This window comes from Ursus americanus, chromosome 8, assembly GCF_024610735.1.
Source record: "Ursus americanus isolate L20-20 chromosome 8, mUrsAme1.1.p, whole genome shotgun sequence".
NCBI lineage: Eukaryota > Metazoa > Chordata > Mammalia > Carnivora > Ursidae > Ursus > Ursus americanus.
Window position 1 is genome coordinate 24,982,562 of NC_142134.1, and position 26,382 is coordinate 25,008,943.

At 40.0% G+C, this 26,382-nt stretch overlaps 2 protein-coding genes across 6 annotated transcripts in view; both read left to right on the forward strand.

Moving 5' to 3' along the window:
- SCARB2 (scavenger receptor class B member 2) overlaps nucleotides 1-9,170 on the forward strand; it is a 77,274-nt gene extending 68,104 nt beyond the window's left edge. For 3 of the 4 annotated variants that reach the window (XM_045789951.2, XM_087864068.1, XM_087864069.1), the window contains exons 10-12: nucleotides 1,685-1,736; nucleotides 4,735-4,893; nucleotides 6,401-9,170. In XM_045789951.2, coding sequence (XP_045645907.2) covers nucleotides 1,685-1,736; nucleotides 4,735-4,893; nucleotides 6,401-6,439 — 250 coding nt within the window. In that variant the 3' untranslated portion in view covers nucleotides 6,440-9,170. The remainder of the gene's footprint in view (nucleotides 1-1,684; nucleotides 1,737-4,734; nucleotides 4,894-6,400) is intronic. The other variant, XM_045789953.2, reaches the window with a different exon arrangement.
- A 3,395-nt stretch (nucleotides 9,171-12,565) lies between these two features.
- The window catches only part of NUP54 (nucleoporin 54), a 30,404-nt gene continuing 16,587 nt past the window's right edge, over nucleotides 12,566-26,382 (forward strand). The window contains exons 1-6 of one of the 2 annotated variants that reach the window (XM_087864070.1): nucleotides 12,566-12,729; nucleotides 13,407-13,568; nucleotides 16,416-16,499; nucleotides 16,603-16,749; nucleotides 23,333-23,559; nucleotides 25,560-25,747. In XM_087864070.1, coding sequence (XP_087720196.1) covers nucleotides 12,663-12,729; nucleotides 13,407-13,568; nucleotides 16,416-16,499; nucleotides 16,603-16,749; nucleotides 23,333-23,559; nucleotides 25,560-25,747 — 875 coding nt within the window. In that variant the 5' untranslated portion in view covers nucleotides 12,566-12,662. The remainder of the gene's footprint in view (nucleotides 12,730-13,406; nucleotides 13,569-16,415; nucleotides 16,500-16,602; nucleotides 16,750-23,332; nucleotides 23,560-25,559; nucleotides 25,748-26,382) is intronic. The other variant, XM_045789943.2, reaches the window with a different exon arrangement.

A 26,382-nucleotide genomic window follows, 5' to 3' on the forward strand; every position in this document is an offset into this window, starting at 1 on the left:
CCTGGGACAGTGTTACCTACTGCATGAGACTAGTGTGAGAAGTAAATGAGATAGTGTCCCGCAAATACCAGGTGCAGAGCTGGTTCTTGGTAACGTGCTCTGGGCTCTAGTGAAGACAATACTTAGTGGCCGGTCATAAAACATTCTGAGGAGGGGCGCCTGGTGGCTCAGTCAATTAAGCATCGAACTCTTGATTTCGGCTCAGGTCTTGACCTCAGGGTTGTGAGTTCAAGCCCTGTGTTGGGCTCCATGCTAGGCATGGAGCCGACTTAAAAAAAAACATACTGAGTAGTGGCAGCATTGTTCTGCTTGCTGTGGCCATCCTTCCGATAACTCAAGAGAATAGTAATCATTTTGAATTTGCTTTCAGCATCTTATGTTTTCATAAACCTTGGAATTGTTAGACTGACAGATTGGAATCTAACTTCTGATTGATAAGTGTTTGCAAAGATAACTAAGAAGTCTTTATAAGTTCTGGGTAACTTAATGAAATAAGTGTGCTGGAAGTTTCATATAAACTTATCTCTCCAGGGGGCACTTGGGTGGCTCAGATGGTTAAGCATCCGACTCTTGATTTTGCCTCAGGTCTTGATCTCAGGGTTGTGGGATCCAGCCCTGCATCAGGCTCCACGTTCAGTGGGGAGTTTGCTTGTCCTTCTCCCTCCCCCTCTTCCCCTTCCCCTGCTCACACAGCTCATCTCTCCAGGCCAGTGTGCTGTCATAATGAGAGTGTCTATAAAATAATCTCATATATTGTGTTTTTTTATTGAGATATGATTGACATACAACATTATATTAGTTTCAGGTATACAATATAATGATTCAGTATTTATATATATTGGAAAAGGATCAGCACAGTAAGTCTAGTTATCCATCATTGCACTAGGTACAGCTTTTTTTTCCTTGTGATGAGAACTTTTCAGATCTCCTCTCTTAGCAACTTTCAACTGTGCATTTCAGTATTATTTACTATAGTTGCCATGCTGTACATTACATCCCTAAGACTTACTTGTTTTATAACTGGAAATTTGTACCCTTTGACTCCCTCCACCCATTTTGTCCACCCCCCAACCCCCGGCTCTGGCAACCACCAGTCTGTTCACTGTGTCTCTGAGATTGTTTTGTTTGTTTGTTTGTTTGTTTGTTTCGTGTGTTTGCTTTAGATTCCACATATGAGGGAGAATATACAGTATTTGTCTTTCTGTGTCTGATTCACTTAGTGTAGCACCCTCAGGGGCCATTCATGTCACAAATAGTAAGATTGCGTTCTTCTTTATGGCTACATAGTATTCCAGTGTGCATATATACCATGTTTTCTTTCTTTATTCATCCATTGATGGACACTTTGGTTGTTTCCATATCTTGGTGACTGGAAGAATACTGCAATGCACATAGGGGTGTGTATATCTTTTCGAATTAGTGTTTTTGTTTTCTTTGGCTAAATACCCAGCAGTGGAAATGCGACATCATATGGTGGTTCTGTTTGTAATTTTCTGAGGAACCTCCATACTGTTTTCCACAGTGGCTGCACCAATTTACCTTCCTACCAACAGGGCACAAGGATTCACTTTCATCCACATCCTCACCAACACTCACTACTTTCTGCCTTTTGATACTAGCCATTCTAACAGGTATGAAGTGGTATCTCATTGTGGTTGTGATTTGTCCCCTTTTGTCTTTATAGTGAAATGGGGAACATTAGAACCATGGTTTTCCCAGTGATGTATATCAATGAGGTAAGTCCTGGGAGGGAGCCACGGGTCTATTTTACTTGGGAAAGCTTGGGAAACTTTCATTATGATGTCTACTAGGGTAGCTATGTCATTTAAGATGGGAGAAAGGGGGAAAGGTGATTTTTAAAAACCTGTTTCTCCTCAGAAAATTTCTGTTTATATGTTTACATGAAGCTGTCTGTGTTTGAGATTTGAAAATGACAAAATAATTTCCTTTCTCAAGAACATATTTTGGTTGAAACTCTCTTTCTGGGAAGCTGGTTATGTAAGAAACAAAATGCAAAGGTGAATGAAGCAATGTCAGACACTGTTGAAGCAGAATAAATACCAAGACTCAGATGTCCAGTTAAACCTTTCTTTGCATCGCCTCCATCTTGAAACTCTGCCAGTTTATCATTCATGTCGTTGAGCAGGAGGAAAAGAGGGTCCAATTAGAATGATTGGCAACATTACATGAAAGTTTTGTGTCAGGTGGTTAAAGAAATGACTGAATAACATGTGATGCACTCTCATTAATTTTAGTGATATACGCTTGCCTTATCTGTTATCATACCATAGAGGGTTTTTTTACTTTCTGGTAAACAAACATATATCATGAATTATAGGACACAGATCCTGTCGTAGTTCAAACAAAAAGAATTTCCCTAACGAAATACTTCTTTCTTTCACATTGTACCCACAGAAATTTTATCCCTAAATGTTAGGTATAAAAGTTTTGCAAATAAGAACATTTTGGGAAAGCTCAGAAAACACCTGCTATTTAAGACACCTGTGATAAATTCTTTTCTGAGTCACATACGTTTACTGTATAAGTGTCCTCAATTTCCCTCTTTCTTCCACCCAGTTTTGAGGAGGAACATGTGTGGGGGGGTTTCCCTCTCCAATTAATTCTTGACTGGCTTGCTTCTGTTGTTAACAGGAGCATTTTTAAAAAGTTTTTCTTGTTTTTCTCTGTTCCCCAAAAACAAAAACAAAAACAACAAAAACAAAAAAACCTTGTTCTGTGTAGAAAATTCAGTAACAGGGATCGGCAAGAAAAAGGAAAATTTAACTTTCACAAAATTTGGGCCAGAATGACATTGTTCTCAACTTGCTTTATTTTACTCAACAGTGTGTTGTTAAATTGTTTCCAATAATAATTTTGTAAAAAATAATGAATGTCTTACACTTTGTAAAACTAACACGGTGCTGTTCATAGAGCTCTTAGAAAACTAAAAATAGATATTTTAAAAGTGAATCACCATACAAATATTGAATCATTGTACACCCGAAACTAATCCGTTTATGTCAATTATACCTCAGTTAATTTTTTTAAATACTTAAAAAGCAAATCATTGATAAGCTGTCCCTCAGAGACAAGTACAGCTGCCATCTGCTTGTGTTGCCTCTTAGTATTTCTCTGGTTTTGATATTAGGTAGTTGAGACCATTCCATAGATACAGTTTTATAACCTTCTTTTTTTTCATTTGGCGTTACTTTGGTAGCCACATTCATAAACTTTTGAAGGGTTTGTGATTACAATTCTAAGACAAGGCTTTTATTATTTCATAGGAAAAATGTAGGCAATATTTACCAATTTATAGGATCTATTTGCAGTTGCTCCTGGGTCATCATTGCTGTTGTTTGTGGAGAAGGACACGAAAGCAGGGCTTTTTGAAAATGGGGAAGGACCCTGTTCTGCTAGCTTATGTTCATAGTTGTGTTCATATTTGAAGTCCCCTCCAACTCAGGCTTTGCTTTGCTTTTTTTTTTTTTTTTGTTGAAGACTATAGAGCCTGGGGAATTATGGAGGAAAACCTTGTGCTTTTGGTGGCTCCTAGAATGAACTTGATTTTACTCTAGAAAAAGGAAACATCAGACCTTGAAGTGACCTTGGAGACTGCTTTCCCACCTCCTTTTTCCAGAGAAAGAGATTCTAACACTGATGGATCTTGGCCAGTTATTGGAAGCACCAGCCCTAGAAACCCATCGTCTGCCTCAGTCTAGTGCAGAGTCAGCCTAAATTAAGCCCAAAGTTCCATTTGTTGCTCATAATTTTTATGAAACTAAGCTCACCAGACACCTCACCCATTACAATGTAAGGAGATAAGATCTTTGTTCTGCATCCAGAAAGTGTTATTCTAGAACATTTTCTTGGTTATCAATACCCTCTGGAATTCTTGTTAGTCTCAAGACTCCTTTGGACCCTCTATTGAGACCTCTGGTCTTTTTGAGAATTTTTTTTTTTAAGAAACTTTTTTTTTTTTTAATTTAAGATTTTGTTTTTAAGTAATCTCTACACCTAATTTGGGACTCGAACTCACAACCCAAAGACCAAGAGTCGCACACTCTACTGACTGAGCCAGCCAGGGCCCCGGGACCTCTGGTCTTGATTACTAGAGATTTAACCAAGCCAGTAATTATACTTTCCACATACCATTGTTGGAATATTTCATTCATTCAATCAGCTGACATTAATTCAGCACCTACTGTGTGCAGAGTGCTATTCCTAATGTTGAGGTAACTGAGATACAAGTCTTGCCTTTGGAAACCTCACAGTCACAAGGAGACCTGCAGATAAACACACAGTTACAACACAGATTGCACAGTGATGGGAGATTTTAGGGAGTGATATGGAAGCGTAGTAAAGGGACCTTTAACAGGCCTGAGCTGGCCAGAGAAAACTTCCGGATGGAAGTTACGCCGAGTTGGATATTAAAGGATGAGTTGGAGTTGTCTGATACAAAAGATGGTATTATCTCATTATTTTTTAATACTTTTTCCCTCCTACTTACAACCCAGTTTGAAAGGAAGACATGTTTTCAGGGAAAAAAAATAAGATGTTAATGAATAAATGCCCCGTCTGGTCACTCAAATTTATAAATGGATTTTCGGTACCTCTGGTCTGCTAATGGGAAGACTTACCCAAATTGTGTTTAATGTTTTGGAGGAAAGATACAGCAAAAAACTCTACACCCTGAATATTTAGTAATCAGGGGAGTACTATTTTCTTGCCTTCCAGAGTGTTCTCATTGATAAAGAGACTGCAAGTCGACTGAAGTCTGTGATTAACACTACTTCGATCATCACCAACATACCCTATATTGTCATGGCGCTGGGCGTGCTCTTTGGCTTGATCTTCACCTGGCTTGCATGTAGAGGACAGGGATCCATGGATGAGGTGAGCAGTGGCTGAAGGAGCCGCTCTCTTATTGGGTAACTTTACCTGAGGAGGTCAACTGTGCTTCATGGAAAGGCTGTCAACTGGCTCCATCACCCAGAATCCTCAGGGTGGATTCTGAGGTTTTATGCTGGGCACAGTGATTTCATGGTTATATTACTACTAAACCAAATGAGAAGCAAGGGCAGTGTGTCAAAGAGGGAGGAATGATACAGCGGTATTGTCCGGGACTTGGGGCTGTCTTGGCGGGCATGGAATCCCTGGGAGTAAGCTTAATGTTTCTGAAAATAGCCCGAAAGGAGAGGAAGAATGTTTAACAGTTGAACCTCTGGGCTTTGGTGTCACACTACCTAAGTTCAAATCCCGGTTCTGCCACTTACTGGCTGTGTGGCACTGGAAAATGTGCCTCAGTTCTTCATCTGTAAAGTGGGATAGTGAGAGAGGCCGCTTTAGGAGTTTTTTGTGAGGATTAGAGGATATAGTAAACAGAAAGCATTTGGCCCAGTGTTAGCATTTCGTAGGAGCTCAATAAGCGTTAGTTATGTGATGAAACTGTTCAAAGATTACAGAGCAAGACAACCAGAGACCTGCCTAGAAAGAATCGTAATATATCAGAAGATACCTGTCACTGAGTCATCACTGCATACGAAATGACTGGCGCGGGGAGCAGTAACTCTCCTGGAGAGAAGGGAACCCCCACAAATGGGTGGGATAAACAGGGTTAGGTTGGCCTCTCTAAGTGACCAGCCGGCCAACCCAGCTCAACCGAGAATCAGCCTTTCCTGGGGTAGCCCTTCTTAAATTCGTAGCAACTTCCCTTTTTGCAACAAAGGCTTTTTCCCCCCTTCTAGTTGCTTCAACTCAGTGTCTGAGGCAAATGTGAAGTAGGAAATGAAATAGGTTGAAACCATCTGCATAGTATTAGCTCAGATTTCTCTGTGTTCTACATTTTTCCGTGATTTCTCTTAACCCGTGCCCATCAGGTTAGCATGAATGAAGGGTGAGGTAATTATTCGGCCATTTCTATGTATGGCTCTCACTTCCAGTCTGACGTCATACACTGAGATTTTCATAAGCACAGGTGAGAGCCCAGGTAAATGTTACTACTACTCCTACAATTAACCATCTCCGTGTAGTCAACAAGCAAGCAACGACTAAGCACCCACCACCTCTGAGACATTGTTTCTGGTAGTTTTCAAACCAGGAAGGAGCAAATGCCATGGAGTGTGATGAGGGTTATGGTCCTGGTGGACGCAGGGAAGGGTGCTGCTCTGGAATCGGGGGTGGGACTGGGAGGGGTCAGAGCGGGCCTCACCAGAAGGTGAGGGCTGAATGGCAAAGCAGCAGCAGGCCGAGCAAGAAGAGAGGCGAGTGTGACAGCTGCCCTCCTGTCAGCCTCTCCTCCTTCCATCTTCCTCCACCACCCTCTCCCCCAGTGTTTCCCATCCTGGGAGAACTCTCTGAAGTGACTACCTGACTTCGCTGTCCCCTCTCTTCTGGGTCTCAGGGAACTGCAGATGAAAGAGCACCCCTCATACGAACCTAACTGAGGCCCGAGCTTGGTGGAGGAGCCCTGTGAGCTGTCCTGACCTGGACCCGACGTGAGGAAACTATCCACGTCTTCACAGGCACGTCGCCTGTTGTAGAGAGGAGGGAGGAGACCCGCGCTGGCAAGTGAGGAGAGCATTCCGGCAGGAGGTTAAACGACAGACTGACGTGGTTGGCCATTAGGCTTTATAAAGTTGTTTTGTTTTCCATGTGTCTAGCAAGTATTTAATAAACTCCTGTATAGTAATTTTTTTTTTGTTATTGGGTGCTGGTAGCTCCAGAATTTTGTGACCACTGTTGTGGTTAAAACGTGTCTGCATCGCTTGCTAACGTTCCTTGGTCTAACCTTATTCAGTATGCTTCAGTCACCAAACTTTGTGCTCAAAATATATAAATACTGTTTTATGTTGTAGTCCTCCATTCGTTTCACCCCCAAAACAGAAGTAAACAGGAGTTCGGAACCCAGGGTAAAATGGTAGCCTCATTCAATACATCATTAAAATGCATCTAATTTCCTTTTTTAAAAAAAGTGATATATTGTATTTCATGCTAATCTTCAGTTCGTAATCCCTCCAGGAAAATAATTCAATCTTTTGACTACTTTCAAACTGGCTGGGAACCCAGTGGGGAAGGGGTCGGGTGGGGTGAGGTGTGCAGTGGGGCGATACCCTTGAGTTGATTGTGATTAAGCACCTGAGGATTTTTTACTTGTACTTTGGTGAATCGAGAGGATGCACAAATAATGTCGGTGAGGACAAGTACAGATATTTCAAATGGAGTAGAAGTAAATGCTAGTTATGACATTTGTGGGTAGTTTGGGGTTTTGTTTTTTGGTTTGTTTTTTTTTTTTTGAGTCAAAATGATCTTGGTGTGGAAAGGTGTGCCTGGGAGGTGTCATCAGTAACTGATTTTTCCCCCAGTCACCCTTGCCAAATAGGATACTCGATTAATGACAATATTATTGATTCTTTGTAAAATTATTTATGAATATGGGAAAACAATCCATCCACAGCTTAAGCTACACATACGTTTCAGGAAGTCTGACTGCACTAACAAGACATTTCTTCTGGGACAGTCTTTTTGGGAACTTTGAAATTGTTTTTGTAAGTTGGCTTTCTTTCCTGAGATTTGGTCCCTTTACAGTGTTCTGTGGTTCACTGTCACTCACTGAAAAGAGAAAAATGTGCCCTACACTTCCTGAGACAATCGTCTTGCTGACACAATGAATGATGGTGTTTTAAAATATGGCACAGAAAATGCTTTAAAGGAAGGTCCCTGGGGACCTAGGAGGAGGGCTGCCGCTCCTTAGAAAACCTCTTGGCTTTCAGTGCAACCTAAATCAGAGGATTAGGAACCATCACATGTCACAAATTCAAGCATATTTAAGGGCATTTTCTTTGTTCTCAAAGTTCACTATTCATTTTTGATCGAGAAACCTATATAGTTATCCAGCAAAGTGCACATAGACTTTCTTAACCACTGAATCATCTTACAGGACTTTCCTTTTAAAACTGGATTTCGGTGTAAAGCAAATGAGGGGGAAAAGCCATGGATTTCACAAATATAGCTTCTGATCCCTGTGTGGAGGTAATAAATCCCATTATTTGCCCCAATTTCTTTCAACACTAAAGCAATATGTGACATGTTCCCTTCTTGAAAGGGCAGTTCATTAAACTCTCAACTTCTCTATGAATGAAGATAGAACTTAGAATGAAGATAGATATCCCAAATCACCAAAACGGGAAAAACTAAGTTGAAAATACTTCGTCTTCAGAAATACCAAATATCTAGATTTTTTTGAATTTATCAATATTTAACTACATAATTGGCACACCTCATTCTTTTCTTTATCCACTTATCCACACGAATAAAACTGATAAGCCAGTGCCTATATATTGGTTCATCCTATTATCAGGGTATAGTCATCTGTGAGGAGGAAATTTTTAAATACTACGAATGATAACAGCTGATACATGCTTTAGACTAAATCCCACACAGGCAGGGAAACCAAAAACATATTACTGCCACGTGATTCTTCATAGTTATTTGGCTTAACATCCCATTTGATACTCTGTCTCTGAAAAATCTGTGGCAAACCCATACACTGCAGTCAAGATTACAGACGGGTTAAGAAGAACGAATGTGCCTATTTGGCTTTAGGTTGAAAATAACAAACTATTCCTCATGCTGATTTTCTTGGAGCCATTATCCTGGAAAGGCCCCCAAAGTCTTTGTGATTGTCGTTATCACAGAATATGTGTGTCCTGTACTATGATACTCAACTTAGGGAGAAACCAAACAGAGAGAGGTGACCTCACTTCTCTCAAGGAAAATTGAGAGTTGAACACAGGACAGGAAATGGGCTTTGCCACTTTTAGCTCAAGGCTTTTCCTACTGGTCTTTATTTCCTCATGTTCTAGAAAGATCACTAATGGTCAAGTGGAGCAAGTACTATATGACTAACCCCTATTGGGGTTTTTGCTGAAGGAAGGCTGGTTTTTTATTTAACTTGCTTGAGATACGCTTTCTGCAAAAGGTGACCTTCACACTTGGCCCTCTGGGCATTATTTCTGGAATTAATTCCTCGTAGCTATCAAACAGAATACTGACCAGAATGCTCTTCCTGTCGCTTAAATAATTGGTTCATCTCATGTGATTCTTGACCTGTTTATTTCTACCCTTAATGCAATGAAATATTTCACTAATAAAACTGTTTCTATGAAATTGCACTGGAAATTGTATGTTATGTCATCAGATGATCAGTTGTCTCTGCAGTTTCATTTGAAAGATGCTCTTTGCCCTCTTGACAGATACCGGCCTGAGTCTCACCTGTTGGGCCACTTGTGATTTCTGCTCAGCTGTGGTGGACAGTTGTAGGCAGCCTGACCAGTCGAGCTTGAAGGGAGCCCCACCCTGTGCTCCTCTGCCCCAGGGCTTTCTCCAGAGCCCTGGAAGCCCCTCGGGAGCATTGGGGGGTCAGTAGCCCCAGGTATTGACCCTTAACCATAGGGGGCAGGAGCAGGAAGGAACATGTCTACAAGTGGCAGAAAATATTTGCTTGGAGTTCAGGGAGGGAAGAATAGTGGAGATAAGGTTGGAGAGAAAGACAGGGTCCAGATCAACTTGGGTCTTATTAAGCCTTGTGAAAGATTTTGGGTCTATTTTAAGACCAACAGGAAGTGGTGTGGGGCATGGGGGAGAAATGGGAGACATGGCAGGTTTGTTTAGAAAGACCTACTCTAGCTGTAAAGTTAATAAATTGGAAGAGTCTACGTGGTTGCAGGGAGGCCAGTCAGGAGGCTGCCGTGTTAGGTGGGTCCCTTTGGGGTCTCCATTGGCATACGAGATGGGTCTTGTGTGGACGTCATGCACTAGCCTCTGGGGTGAATTCCACAAAGCTGCACAGCAGGGGTTAAGTGATGGGCTTTATTGGGGAAAGTAAAAATGTATAGGGCCAGGACAGCAAGAAAAAAGGCACAGACCCTCTCTCCATCCTCCTGTCATCCCATGGAGAGAGCAGCCAATGGCCAGAGTACTGTTTGGTCTCACTAAGGAGCACATATCTGCCTTCTAGTCCCCCTTTTTAAGGGGCAAGCGTGAAGAAGCAGGCTTGTCAATGAAGAAATGTACAAGCCACTGAGCAACAGGCAGTTTGGATTTGGGGAGGAATGCATTATAGAAACTGGGAATGCCAGCTGCCTACGGAATGTTAAAATCTCCATCGCTGGGGTAAAGAAGACCCCAGTTCCGTGGGACCTGAGCTTGGGTGCAGCCCCTCTCCCAGCAGAAGGGGCAACCCCTAGCCACAGCTAGTTTGTCCTCTGGGCAACCCAGAATGTCATGGTCTGACCGTCCTGCTCACCGCACTGCAAGGGCTCCTGCAATGTCTAGGTAGGGGTTGGCAAACCTTTTCTGTAAAGGGCCAGATGAAAAAGTTTTTGCTCCACAGGCCTCTCATCACAACTACTCAGTTCTGTTCTTGTATCATAAAAGCAGTCCTAGACAACGTGTAAACAAATGGATGTGTCTGTGTTTCAATAAAACTGTATTTACAGAAATAGACGACAGTCCACATTTGGCCATCATTTGCTAATCCCTGGTCTAGGCAAAAGATTATGGTAATTGGAATCGGGGAGAAGGCAGTGGAGATGAAGCAGTTTAGAAATGTTTAAAAGATAAAATACGTAGGACTTGGAGATGAATATGGGAAAGGCAAGGGAGAGGGACATGTCAAGGAACTCATTCAGCCATTCCACATTATTGAATAAGGTCTGTCATAGGGGTAGGCAAACTGCTAGCAGTAGGGATACAACCAGTAAAAAACAACAACAACAACAACAACAAAACCAACAAAAAAACCCAACAACCAGAGCTCCCTGCCCTTGTGGAGCTTATATTAAATGCGAGAAGCAATAAACAGGTGGTAGTAAGTACTAAGAATATTTAAGAAGCCACAGCGACAGGACCGGACTGTGCTGTTTTAGAAAGGGTGGTCAGGGAAGGCTTCCTATGGAAGAAATATTCACCCATTCTTTTTCACACCCCCCCCCATCCTTCTCCCCTTCCATCCGTTATTTCTGTGATTTCACCCTGCGGGCTCTCCTAGCTCTCCGGCCATGCTCTCTCAGGCTCCCTCGAGGGCTGTTTGCTCTTTTCTTAGTCCCTGTGCTCAGCTGCAGCCTCTTCTCACTTGATAACTCTTCCTGACAATCCCATTGACTCCCTGACTTCAATTACAACCTAAACATTTACAGCCAAAACACGGGTCTCTGTTCAGCCTCAGCGGCACATACCAAACACCTGCTGGATATCCTTCGCCAAATCCAGAAAGTAAAAATAGGAATTCATTTTTTCTAGTCTTCGTTCCAAATTCCCATTACTGGGGAATGGCATCACAATCCACCCAAACAAGCCACAAACCAGGGACCCTTGCTAGACTCCTTTCCCTTCCCTCTGCAGCCCATCAATCATCAAGTCCATCCGCTGCTGTCTCCCTTCCTGCTGTCCTCCTTCCCTGCATCAGCACTCTCACTGGGGCTCTTGCAATTACCACCGTTGGCGTGATTTAATTTTTTGAATAGGTAAACTGTTTACATTTTCAAAAAGCTTAAAAGGGGTTTATAGTGAAAAGTCTTCTTCCACTCATCTCCCAGACACTCAGTTCGTCTTCCCAGAGGCAACTGTTACTCACTTTTGATATATATATATATATATATATATATATATATATATATATATATATATATATATATATCTTTCCAGGAATATTTTATACAAGAATATGTATTTATATAGTCTAACCCTTTTTTCCATCACCAAAATTGTAGCATACCATAGACGGTATTCTGGTTGTTTTTTATGTAATACATCTTTGAGATCTTTCTTTTCAGTACATAAAGAGCTTTACTGTTCCCATTTCATGTCTGAATAGTATTCCTTTGTATAAATGCAACTATTTAAGCAAATCCGTTTGTTTCCAGTCACTTGTTATTATACACCACGCTGTAACCAACAACCCTGTAGTCCAAAATTTTGCCCAGTCATTTAAAAGATAAATTCCTAGAAGTAACTGGGTCCAAAGAGTTGTCATTCTGATAGACACAATGGCTTTTGTTATTATTTTTATTTTTATTAAAGTATACAAGCACATAGATTTAAATCAAATAATCCTATCAGGTTTGCTACTTTAAAAAAAAGGAAGCTAAACATACATTCTCAAAGCCACCTGTTAACCCCATTTTTTTTTTTTTTTAATTTAGCCCGGTGACTAGATAACAGGCTGCTTCGTGAATTTTCACGAGTTTTATCATTATCCATCGACTCTACACTACTGAGATGAGGGTTTGGCCTTCCTACCTGGGCCTCATTACACACTCGTATTCAGCCTCACGCACACCTTTTCCAAGGGTCCTCCCTAAGGCAGTTTTTAAGGGCTTCCAGACCGCACGCCCCCCCTCCCCTGCCCCCGAGAACTCCCAGCATTTCCCCTCGGTTGTGAAGCCCCACGCCACGTGAAGCCACTAAGCCCCCGGAAGCTGGCCGGACCGAGGGCGTTCCCGCTCCAACCCCCGCCCCCTACGCCTTTCCGGCGTTCCGGCCTCTGAGGCTAGGCCAGAAAAGAGGCGGAACTCCGTAATCCGAGGGCAGTTTCCCCGCGGGACTGAAAAGCGGAGGGCACCGAGTGTCGCGGGAGCAGCGCCTTGGTCCCCTGCTCCCGCGACATGGCCTTCAACTTTGGGGCTCCCTCGGGCACCTCTGGCACCGCTGCAGCCACCGCGGCCCCCGCGGGTGAGTGATCCTCTCGGACCTTCTCCCGGGGAAGAAGGGAGGCCTCGGGTCCACCCCCTCGGTCCGAGATTCTCCTGTTCGGGGATCCTGGGGGGTGGGGGGGTCTCCTGGCTGCTTGGGGATTTTAGGTGCTTCGGAAAAGGGCGGGCCGCGGCAGAGCGGGCCCAGGCGGCTCCTGAGGAGGCCGCGGGGGAATTCGAGGCCTAGCGTGTGGCTCTCACGCTGCGCGTGGGTCCCCGGAGGGCCTTGTCCTCCTAGGGTTCGCTTCCCGCCGCCTGGGAGTCATTCTCGGAGAGACCGGAGGGCGGCTCCTCTTTCCCATTGCGGGAGACCCGCTCTGTCCTCCTCACCTCAGCCTCCGGGACCCGCGGGAACGCTTGCTCGGCTCCCGCTGCTGGGCTCGGTGAGGTTAAGGCTGGGGAGCCGCGGGCGCTGCCCTGCGGCTCCTTCGGTGCTGGCCCTTTGGTCCTTGCCGCGGGACTTCCCGCTCCTGCTCCTCTCTCCTGTCCCCACCTCCTCTTTCTTAACTCCTTTGGAGCTAAGACTAGGTTTGTCTTTGTTCCCTTCTGTAAAACCTGCTGACTTTTCTAATCCTTATCTTGCTTTCTTTTTTTTCTTCTTCTTTCCCCTCCCCCGTTTTAAAATTTTGTTTATTTTTTTGCCTACACGCCGATCAGGATTTGGTGGGCTTGAGACTGCCAACTCCACCGCCAGTGGGTTTAATTTTGGGGGTTTCGGATTAACTGCTAATCCTGCAGTGAACTTTAATATTGGGAATTTCGGTGTTTCTACTACTTCGGCGACTCCGTTCAATTTTGGTAACAGTCTGGCAAGTGCAGGTAGATACTGCGGGTCGTTTGTGTAAAGAATGTTGGGAGCTGGAGTCCAAGAATATTTTGTGGTTCCTAGTTTTGGAAAGAACAGGGACTTGTCTAATGAGGAAAGGAAATTCATTTCCTAGTGTCAAATCAAAAACATTTGTATCTAGTTTTGACTGTTTTAGAAGATTTGGTTTTAAGCAGTCTTGCAAGTTGTAATGTTCCTTTGTTAAACTTGCATTTGAACAGAATATACCTTCCAAGTGATAAGAATTTGGAATGGATTATTATTTTGAGTAGAACATGTTTTCCAAATTGTTATATATCTCTTCCAAAATAGAAGCTCAGCAGTCAGGTCCATTTCTCTGGGATTCTTGGACTCCTGCAGTCATTTTTTTTTTTTTTCATTTTTGCTGCATCTTTCATTGAAATTTCATTTTATTGTCCATGTGTTTCCCAAGAGAAACAAGTCTTATACGAACAGCAGTATCCTGTTTTGTTTTTTTTAAGGTGTATAACAACAATAATGTATTTGATCCACTCAGCAGATTAGGATACGTTTCTATAAGATACGTAATTATAGAAAGAGCCCCCAATTTTTTACTGGATTTTTTGAGAAATGAGCAGAGCAATTTGATTGTCAGCACTGAATTCTAGTAGGTGGGCTAGACATCTTTGCATTAAAAAAAAATAATGAAGATTTTAGTATCTATATGGATTGAAGCTCATTGGAAATTTGCAAAACACAAACTATAATATCTATATATGTATATAAATTTAAAATAGGTCTGTGTGTACTTTATATTCAGTTATCCTGTAGAAAAGTCTTGTTCCTCTGCTGCTCGTATATGAGTTTATTGTCCATATTCTCTTACATTATGCCACTTAATGCCCATGCCAATTATATGCATTTGGTAAACATTATTTATTCCCTAAAATTTATTTGGGTATTTGTGCAGTATTTGTTACTGCAGTGCAACTATACCTTGGCATCTGATTTGAAACGTTTTGAACAATACTTGAAACCTTGGATTCCAAAGATAAAACTGTCCGTTATCGTTGAGGTGTATTTAAAGTGATCATGTATCACTGTCATTGGTATGTTTATTTTTCCTGTTTGCTTAAAATTGGCACTGGGTGAAACAACATTATTCTGAAATTTGTGTTTCCGAACAAAGCCACCCAGCTTGTAATTCAACAACAATAAATAAACCTGTTGATATTTGCTTGATTTCATGTTCATTTGGAGTTATCACTGTTAAGTATTGAGTTGTGATAATATAACTGTATTTTAACTACTTTTATATATGTTCATTAACTGAGCCTTCAGCAAAGGGATGATAGAAATTCTTGTTTATTTTGTGTCTTTGCAGATCCACTATTACTAGTAAACATTTTTGGCATTAGGAAGCATGATAAGATACTGATATTGTGTAGCCAATTCAGAATATATCATAGTTTTTCTGTAGAAGGGAAGAATAATAAAAAAGATTGAGAACAATGTCCTATACTTTTAGGTGATTTTTTTTTTTTTAATCAAAATGTTTACGGTTTCTAATACTGCAGTAAGACATACAAGAAAATAGAGTATTTGGTTATGTCTACAACATGCAGTCTATTGTTAAGTAATTTTTCAAATCAAAATTATATGATGAATATCAGAGGATTGGGGTTATTTCCTCCTTATAACTTTTATATAACAAGAATCTGTCTCTTATACTAGAAATATATGAAATTTAAAGTTAGAATTGCAAACAACTGTGGCATAACAGCACTAATGGTTCAAACATTTTTCTTAAAAGTCTTTCTTGGCACACGTTGGTAATCAGGTAAAAACTGACAATAAGAAAAAAACCCATAAAACAATATTAGATTGTCTATATTCCATCCCATTCGTATGTCATGTTTCATATGGTTATGATGATTTGCATTTCTAAACTTACCTAAAAATGAAATTTGTGTGTCTGTCAGTTGCCAAACTAGTGCAGAGAGCTGTGCTGGTTCTGTGCTCCTTCCCTACCACTGCCTTCCACTTGGGGGGTTTTCTCCCCCTTACCCCTTCCTTCAAGAAACACATTCTTGTTGTAGGGAGGTCAGTATGTTTCCTTTGAAAAGTTCCTAAGTTTTCATGAAGACTAAGTAGAAATATAAGCTAAAAGAGAATATAAGTTAATTCACCAAAGCCAGAGTTGCAAACTGGCACTACAGTCTGCCAGTATGATCTGTTTGACACACTGTTTTAAAAACACTTGAATTTGTTGCCAAGAAAAAATTGAATTAGGGTTTAAAATTCTGTAAATTTCACATAGAAAATCTAGATCTTCTGTTTGTCTTGGGAAAAATAGGAATATACAACACTACTAAACTACCATTCTCCTGTGGCAGTAATCTGCTGGAATTTAGAAACTGCTGCCACTTTTAAAAACTCTTCACATTGAACAGTTCTAGCCGTCAGTAAACACCCAGTCTACTTCACTCGTTAATGTTCTCAGCCTAAATCTTGTAGGCATTTGAATTTGCAACTCCTATTCTAAAAAGTACATGCATAGTCATTTTAGAGGTTGTTAAGCATGGTAATAGGCTTAACATGTTTTCTCAGCTGTAACTGTTGATCAGCCCTTTAGTTGAAGGGTATATATTGCATTGTGGTATTTCTATTTTAAATACTTAGTCACTTATTTCTTGCAACGTATTGACTTCTTAATTAGTAGTATAGTTTTTAAAAAATGGAAGTTGAAAGTAGAGAAAGGAAAAATTAGATCAAAATATTTTGTCTTTTTATGTGGCAATGACGTAAAATAATTTGAAAAAGAAATTAGGTATATAAAAGATTCTTCTTTTCTGTTTTATTTATCCTTTTTAAATTAGGTGGGTTTGGAGGATTTGGGACAACTTCTACAACAGCAGGTTCTGCATTCAGCTTTTCTGCTCCAGCTAACACAGGCACTACTGGTAAGAGGATGTCTTAAGTCATTTGGAGAAGTGAATGAGCTAGAGATCAGATTTTTTTGTTGTTGTTGTTTAACTTACGCAATTAAAATTTTTTCCTTCAAAGGACTCTTCGGTGGAACTCAGAACAAAGGTTTTGGCTTTGGTACTGGTTTTGGCACAACAACTGGAAGTGGTACTGGTTTAGGTACTGGTTTGGGAACTGGACTGGGATTTGGAGGATTTAATACACAGCAGCAGCAACAGCAAACTAGTAAGTATGAGAGGCCTTCATCTTACTTCAGATATAAAACTGTAACATATAGGTAACATTGAGCGCACTGTTCAAAACACTTTCATGGATATCTCTTTTTTTGAAGATTTATCAATATTATGTTCCACAAGACTCCAAAAGCTACTTCTCTAGTTTATATATGTTGATAGCAACTGGGGAGAAGACTGATTGGCAGGATCAGGATTATAAAGCCTCTGTGTTTAATAGCATTCCGTTTAAATTTTTGTTGTTGCTAAAGGTAACACACAAAAAACTGCACAAAATACAGCTTAATGAATTACATATAAGGTGAATGCCCTTATAACCACTGCCTGTGTCAGGAGGTGGCCTCTGGCTATACTGTCTGTGATATGTCTAATCTCAGTTATCTGCTGACTTCCTGGACACTACCTCTTATTCATTGAAAACTTTGGCAACGGGCTGTTAGTCTTGTTTTTCTTTTCAACTTCTATCCGTGAGGGTTATTTAAGCATCACATGACTGTATATTCAAACAGCCATGCCACCTACCTTTTATTCCAAAGACCTCTTCCATTTCTCTTAGACATTTCTTACCCTGGACCTTGGCAACATCTGAAAATGTTCTGATTTCAAAATCACTAATGTGAACATCCCACAACCTATTGTTCTTTTAGCCTGCCTTTTTAAATACTTTGAATATAGCTGTTCTTAGACCTCATTAGTTCTTTAGACCAGTGACATTTTCATTTAGACCATTAGACCATTTAGACCATTTTCTGTTCTTCCATGAGCTCCTTCTTATCTTCACTATCCTCTCTAATTAGCTTAGATTCCATGTCCTTCCATTTCAGTCACTGGTTACCAATATGCTAAACTTCCTTGTCATTGTATCATGTGCCTGAGGGGGTAAAAAATCCCAGGGAGGTGAAAGCCCAACTGTTTATCTAGATACTGCTTGAGAAAATCACACAATACAAAAGATGGAATAGTACCTCTAAATTCTTAATCACTGACTTAAGTTGGGGCCTCAACATTGCCTGGTAATTCTTAGAAGTTTATTTAATTTATTCTCCCACCTTTTATAACAGTTAAACCTTTATTCTCTTCAAATCTCAGATTTCTCTGTTCTTATTTTTAGCAGACTGCCTTGACCTCCACTTCAAAGAGAAAATAAAATCCCTCATTGCAGTTCCTTCAGCTTCCTTCTACCAAATCTGTTTATCTACCTCCCTCTGTACTCATCCTTTTCCCTTTTCACCTGTGCTCTGGATCTCATTCTTCCAAGCAACCCTTGTACTATTGATTATTCTTTCCAGCAACACCCCTCTCCCCAAAATAATCTTCATCTTCTCTCCCCAAGGATCCTTCTTATCCACATTTAAACAACCTGAAGTTTCTTTCTTCTTAATAGAGTAACCACAAAACAAAACAACTTTAATCTCAAATCACACTTCAGTTGCTGTTCTCTTCTCCCCTTCATAAACTACATAAAATAGTTATGGAAAAGGGGGATCCCTTTCTGTTGTCTTCTGTTACCTCTTAGCCCACACTGATCTGGATTCTGTTTTCTTGTTCTACTCAGTTAAGATCATTAATCCTCTCAAATCCAATGAATACTTACTGTTCTTTACGTAGATGAAAAATTTAATACACAAAAATAAGAGTAAAATGACCCCATATTCTACTGAATAGGTTCAATAAAAGTCAGAATTTGCCACACTTGTTTTATCTATCTCCTTTCCCACCCTCTTTTTTAATTGCTGAAGTATTTTAAAGCAAATCCCAAACATATCCTTTCACCCTCACTTTACTGTGCTGCTCTCTTTAAAAACATAGACTTCATTCCAACTTACCATTAATAATTCCTTGGTATCCTCTAATAATCACATTTCCCCATATATTTCATTAAGGTTTTCTTCAGTTGGTTTATTCAAATCATGATCCAAACAAGATCCCCACATTCATTTTCTTGTTATGTCTCAAGGTTATTTGTTTTTGTTTTTTTTAGAAAGAGAAAGTGTGCAAGGAGAGGGGGCAGAGGGAGAGGGAGAGAGAATCTTAAGCAGGCTCCACACCTAGTGTGGAGCCCGATGCAGAGCTGGATCTCACAACCCTGAGCTGAAATCAAGTCAGACGCTTAACCAACTGAGCCTCCTAGGCACCCCTCAAGTTTATTTTTAGTATAGAGAGTTCCCCACTCCTTTTTTCCTCCTCAAGAATTATTGGAGAAACTGGGCCAGCTGTGAATTCTAGATTTGTTTCCTTGTAGTATCATTTAACTTTATCCCCCATTTTTCTGGTAAATGAAGTTAGCTTTAAGTACTTCATTAGGTTCACGTTTGACTTTATGGCATGGATACTTTGCCAGTTGTGCAGTGTACTTCATACTGCATCACATTAAAAGGTGTATCCCTCTTTTGGTGATGCTAAGATTGATCAGTGGGTTCAGGGGGTGACAGCCAATCTGCCTTGTAAAGTTCATCTTCAGCCTTTAACTTAATGGTTTCATTCATTGATGATCATTGCTTCAATCAATTATTTTTTTTTTATTTTTATTTTTTTAAATTTTTATTTATTTATTTTGATGTAAAGTTCGACGATTCATTATTTGCGTATAACACCCAGTGCACCATACATATGTGCCCTCCTTACCACCCATCACCAGCCTATTCCATTCCCCCACCCCCCTCCCCTCTGAGGCCCTCAGTTTGTTTCTCAGAGTCCATAGTCTCTCATGGTTCATTCCCCCTTCTGATTACCCCCCCTTTGTTTATCCCTTCTTTTCCTACCGATCTTCCTAGTTCTTATGTTCCATAGATGAGAGAAACCATATGGTAATTGTCTTTCTCTGCTTGACTTATTTCACTTAGCATTATCTCCTCCAGTGCCGTCCATGTTGCAGCAAATGTTGAGAAATTGTTCTTTCTGATAGCTGAGTAATATTCCATTGTATATATGGACCACAAATCTTAATCCAGTCATCTGTTGAAGGGCATCTTGGCTCCTTCCACGATTTAGCTATTGTGGACAATGCTGCTATGAACATTGGGGTGCATATGGCCCTTCTCTTCACTACATCTGTATCTTTGGGGTAAATACCCAGTAGTGCAAATGGCTGGATCATAGGGTAGCTCAATTTTTAACTTTTTAAGGGACCTCCACACTGTTTTCCAGATTGGCTGTACCAGCTTGCATTCCCACCAACAATGTAGGAGGGATCCCCTTTCTCCACATCCTCTCCAACAATTGTTGTTTCTTGCCTTGTCATTTTTTGCCATTCTAACTGGCGTAAGGTGGTATCTTAGTGTGGTTTTGATTTGAATTTCCCTGATGGCTAATGATTTTGAACATTTTTTCATGTGTCTGTTAGCCATTTGTATGTCTTCATTGGAAAATTATTAGGAGTTGCAAAATGGTGATTTTCTAACTCTGCCCTCCCTTCCACACTAAAATTCTTCTGTAAAAGGAAGTTTTTATTCATCCCCCGAGATTGCTTAGTCACCCTGAAATATAATTTGTATAGGAAAGGCAGGCTAAATTCTTTTTAATTGACAGTTTTTGTAAGAAGTTGTTGGTGGCCCACTTACTTCCAGTGGTGTCCAAGGAATTGAGGTTTTTAAAATTTTTTATCTTTAAAAAAATATAATTCTGAACGCAAGAGTTTTAATAAATTGAATGTGCTTGAGTTGGTTGCATTCATTATTCTTTTTGATGATCAAATTGTCGGTTTTGGCCTATATGAGCCCTTAACTTCAACAATAACCTGGTCTTTTGTTTTTCTTACCTAATTGTTTAGTACTCCTTATTGCTTCTACTGGTTCATCTTCTCCTTTTTACCAGAGATTTGCACATGCTGTTCATCTCTGCCCCTACATCATGGCCTGGCTGACTGCTTCCTTTACAAAGCATTAGTGAACTTCTAGTGGCGCAGCCTTCTCTTGACCTCCTGCCCCCGACTTGATTAGCCCCCTGGTTTAGTACTCTCATAGCTTCTGTATTTCTCTGAGGAACTGATCACAGTTGTTACTATTTGCTTGATGTGCTCAGTTTGTTTACCACTCTGTCCTTAGTGTTTAGCTCTATGTCTGCCATGTAGCGGATACTCAATTAGTATTTGTCAAATGACTGAATGTATGTATGTGCGATATATAAAAGGAGGCGAGACTATATATTGTCAGGAAATGTAAAGGAAAAGAGCTTTCCAAGGAAGATGTATGTTCAATGAAATTTGAAGATTTTCTTGGGAGCTACGGAGTAATCAACAGCATGAGGGCCCTGAGAAAGTACAAAGTTATGAGAAGTCAAATATGGTAAGGTTTGAAAAGAGTGTATTGGGTTTTGTAATTTGAGTTCCTCAATGCCTTCTAGCTGGTGAACTGAGTAGACTAGTATGGCTGTAATCTGGTTTGAAGTGTAAAAAAGAAGCTAAATGTAAATCAGTACAGATCATAGTTTATCTCATTTAAAAGTTGGAGAGAGAAAGCCTAGGAATTTCTTGGCCAATGCTACAATAAATAGCTTATTTTTTTAAAAGTTTTATTTATTTGAGAGAGAGAGAACAAGTGGGGAGAGGGATGGGAGGAGAGGGAGAAGGAGACTCCCTGCTGAGCAGGGAGCCCAGCGTGAGGCTCGATCCCAGGACCCTGGGATCATGATCTGAGCTGAAGGCAGATGCTTACCCACTGAGACACCCAGGCACCCCTACAATAAATAGCTTATTGAGCTTATAATAACCAGGATACAAGTCTTCTGGCTTCTAGTCCAATTCTTTACAATTTTTATATGTGCCCATTTGGAAATTAATACTGTTCATCTGGAGGGTAACAAGAGACCCTCTCTAGCCCTGTAGCAGCCCCAGTGACCTTGTGGTACTTAGAATCTTTAGACCTGAAAGAAAACTTAAATATCGTCTAATATAGTGGCCCTAAAACTCAGAGCATTTTGATATTCATGATTTTTCTCTCCTCTCTATACCATTTGTATTAAGAATTTTAAGTCAGTTTACTTTTATTTATTTATTTATTTTTTAATTTTTTTTTTTTTAAGATTTTTATTTATTCGACAGAGAGAGAGACAGCCAGCGAGAGAGGAAACACAAGCAGGGGGAGTGGGAGAGGAAGAAGCAGGCTCATAGCGGAGGAGCCTGACGTGGGGCTCGATCCCATAAAGCCGGGATCACGCCCTGAGCCGAAGGCAGACGGTTAACCGCTGTGCCACCCAGGCGCCCCTTGTCAGTTTACTTTTAAACATTACATATTTATTTTAAAAGCTTAAGATTTGTACTACTGCTATAACTGGAAAACCAGTATCATTTGCTATAAACACAGGATAACTAAAATTAACTACACAGAAAATTTAATAGTGTTAATAGAGTCTAGCTAATTCTTTTGCCTTAAGCTCTAAGCCTTAGACTCATTCTTTCCCTTGGTAAAATGTGAGATAAGCAGGTGTTTTGGGGCGTCTGGGTGGCTCAGCCGTTAAGCTCTGCCTTTGGCTCGGGTCATGATCCCAGGGTCCTGGGATCGAGCCTCACGTTGGGCTCCCTGCTCACCTGGAAGTCTGCTTCTCCTTCTCACACTCCCCTTGCTTGTGTTCCCTCTCTCTCTGTCTCTCTCTATCAAGTAAATAAAATCTTAAAAACAACAACAACAACAGGTGTTGAGTCATTAAAGGCAGACTAGCACTGAACTGAGACTTAAAATATATTATCAGATAATTAAAAGGTAACTTTTTGTTACATGAATTAGTCCATTTAGTGACTCAACTATTGCCTGACAGCTGTAATTTCATGTACTGGGGATACTTACTTTCCACTTTGGAGATACTGATCTGATCTAACAACTTTACCCTTTCTGTTGGAGAAATTGTAGCACAGAGAAGTAAAGTAAACAAAAATCATTTGTTATTCTTTTTACTATATATTTCTTTGTAGTAAGGGAAGGAAAAGTGATTAATTTGTTATTGATAAAACACTGATATAATGATTCTTTTTGCTTACTTTGTGTCCTCCGATTTGTATTTATTATACACATATAATAGCAATAAAGGTTAGAAAAGTAACATTATAAGGATTGTCCTAGTATATCAGTTCCCTAATGTTGCCGTAACAAAGTAGCACAGACTTAGTGTATTAATACGAATTTATTATCTCATAGTTCTGGAGATCAGAAAGTCAGAAATGGGTTTCACTGGGCTAATATCAAGTGTTGGCAGGGCTGTGTTACTTCTTGAGGCTCTAAGGGTGAATCCATTCCCTGGCCTTATCCAGCTGTCAGTCTCTCTCTGCATTTCCTAGCTTGTAGCCCCTTCCTTCATCTTCACATCTCACTTTGACTCTGACCTCCCCCTTCTCTCTTCAGGACCTTTATGATTGTGTTGAGCCCACTTAGTGATAATCCAGGAAGTCTGAACTCAATCTCTTAATTTCATCAGATCTACAGAGTTTCTTCTGCTATGTAAAGTAACATATTTACAGGTTCTGGGGATTAGTATGTGGACGTTGAAGGGGAAGGGGCATTATTCTGCCTGCCATACCTAGGATCTGAATTGATTTTTTTTTTCTTTTTTTCTTTTGAAATACTAATTATGGGGTACATTTCTAGCATTAGGTGGTCTCTTCAGTCAGCCCACACAAGCTCCTACACAGTCCAACCAACTGATAAATACTGCAAGTGCTCTTTCTGCTCCAACGCTGTTGGGAGATGAGAGGGATGCTATTTTAGCAAAATGGAATCAGCTGCAGGCCTTTTGGGGAACAGGAAAAGGATATTTCAACAATAACATTCCACCAGTGGAATTCACACAAGAAAATCCCTTTTGCCGATTTAAGGTATTAGTATTTCTTTTGATCCTCACTTGAAGAGAGTGTGTAAGAAAGAATGTGATATTTGGATTAAAATAATACGAAGAAAACAATTGCTTGGTCTTAGTACTCCTTGAATATGGTACAATTATACTTTTGTTTTAAAGATATAGACATTATTAAATTGAAGTGATTTCTTACATATATGTGATTGAAGGTGACCAGAGTATGAATGAAGGAAGGAATGATCAAAATGTAATTTAAAACTGAGGAAAAAATGTTAACAGAAGAAGAGTGGTGTGCTTGATACCTGTAACGTGGAGACCCAAAACTAGAATTTAGTGATGCCATCTAACATCGTCCGGGAATGTACACCGTAGCCAGCAGACAGGGTATATGTTCTGTTGGGCTTGTATAATTCTGTTGTCACTGTTACAGCTGGATGCCAAAGCCATTAAAATAGTACGATCCTTTTCTTTCTGATGCCATGCCTACCAAACAACCTTCTCAGTTGAATTTGACTTCCCAGAGATTGTTTCATCAGCCAGTGAGAATATTTAGGTCTACTTGATGGCGTATTTTTCATAACTTATGTATTGCAATCCAGTTTATACTTAAGCCACTTTTTTTTAAAGACATATTTAAAATTTTTTAGAGAGCACACATGTGAGCAGCGGTGGGGGGGGGGGGGGTGGCGCAGAGGGAGAGAGAGAATCCCAAGCAGATTCTACAAAGGACTGTGGAGCCTGATTTGGGGCTTTATCCCACAACCCTAAGATACTGACCTGAGCCAAAACCAAGAGTCAGACGCTCAACCAACTAAGCCACCTAGGTACCCCAGCCACTTTTCAGTGGCAAAAAAAAAAAAAAGCCCTGCTTTTTGTTGCCTGTATCAGTCTCCAATCAATATGTATGTAAGTCTGTGTTTGGAGCTGCAAGGCTGAGGATCAGACCCTTCTCAACATGGTTAAACAACAATAAAGTGACTAGCTTATCTGTCTCATCACTCTAACAAAAAGAATTTTTAAGTGTATGTAGTTGAAATTTTAATACTTTTGTTTACTAACTTAAGAGCTATACAGTGGACCTTGGTTGAATATAACTTTTTTTTAAGTTGATACATAACATACATATGGTAAAATGAGAACTAGTCTAGAATGAATTTAAATTTCTTTTTTAAAAGTTGGATTGTGGGGCTCCTGGGTGGCTCAATTAGTTAAGCAATCAGACTCTTGATTTTGGCTCAGGTCATGGGATCCAGCCCTGCATAGGGCTCTTTGCTCAGGGGGGAGTCTGCTGGAGATTCTCTCTGTCTCCCCTGCCTCCCCATAAATAAATCTTTTTTATAATGTTTTTTATAATGTTGCATTATAAATGGTGACAAAAGAAAAGGCTTCTATCTAAAAGAGTAATTCATTAATTCCTTAGGTATAATTTGTCATATTTAATATTATGTTAAAAACTAACATGCTTCATAAAGTTTTGTATTACATGAAATCATACAATGATGTAGACATTCTTTTATAATTTGTAAGTTTGTAGTATTGTAAGTTTGACAGTGTTAGTCTACTTTAAAAATACTTATATTTAGAAAGAAAGTATGATAAATCATATCTTTGTATATCTAAAACTTAGTTTAAGATTCTGTAAGTCAATATAGGAAAATAAATTAGGTCTCGGTCCATGACTTTGCAGTCATTTTTATGACATGCATAATTGTTTCATCAGAGTTCAGAAACACCCAACAATAATGAATATCAAAGTTTTTTAGAGGAGAAGGCTATTTGGTTACTCTGTTGAAGAGGAAATTTTAATTTCACTGTAAGTTTATATTATTCTTGGGTAATAGCTTCTTTTTATACTTGTGTGATGACCTAGGGCACAGAGTCATGGGAAAAATAATTATTTCCTTCATCAGCAGACATTAAGCTGTTTTCCCTGTTTTAGCAGATATTTAACATTAATATTAAACATCTGATGTAAAATCTGTACATAGTTTTGATATTGTTTATTTTGTCATTCTACAGGCAGTAGGATATAGTTGTATGCCCAATAATAAAGATGAAGATGGGCTAGTGGTTTTAGTTTTCAACAAAAAAGAAACAGATGTTCGAAGCCAGCAACAGCAGTTGGTAGAATCATTGCATAAAGTTTTGGGAGGAAACCAGACCCTTACTGTAAATGTAGAGGGTATTAAAACATTGCCAGATGATCAGTAAGTATACATTAAATATACTATATATACTTCTGTGTGCCTTGGTCCAAAGAGAGTGATCCAACAGCATTTTTGTTGATAAAGCACAAATTAAATCTTAAAGCAGAATGTTGTTACTCAGCTAGTGGTTATTCAGTATTTATAATAACATTTGTTTAAAAGCTTTTTTCTTAATCTTGGAGTTATTTTATATCTGTCTGTCTATCTATATCTATCTGAGGCAGGAGGGGCAGAGAGAGTAGGGAGAGAGAATCTTGCAGGCTCCACACCGACTGTGGAGACCAGATGCGGGGTTTGATCTCACAACTGTGAGATCATGATCTGAACCGAAATCAGGAGTCAGACATTTAACCGACTGAGCCACCCAGGCGCGCCTTAATCTTGGAGTTCTTAACTTACTGGGTGCTAATAATTCCTTAGATTTTTTTCATTCAGAAACAGGAAGAAACGTTAATCATGGCTGTGTGTGCAAATCAAAGGCCACAAAGGTGTTACTGGAAAGTTTTAACTGATTACTATTCATGCTCATTCATGGATAAATATGACTCATTTACTTATGTCTTCTGTATAATGTTCATACTTAGTGGCAAAAACATCTACTTTGGGATATGTTGGGTTAGAAGAATTATTGCTAG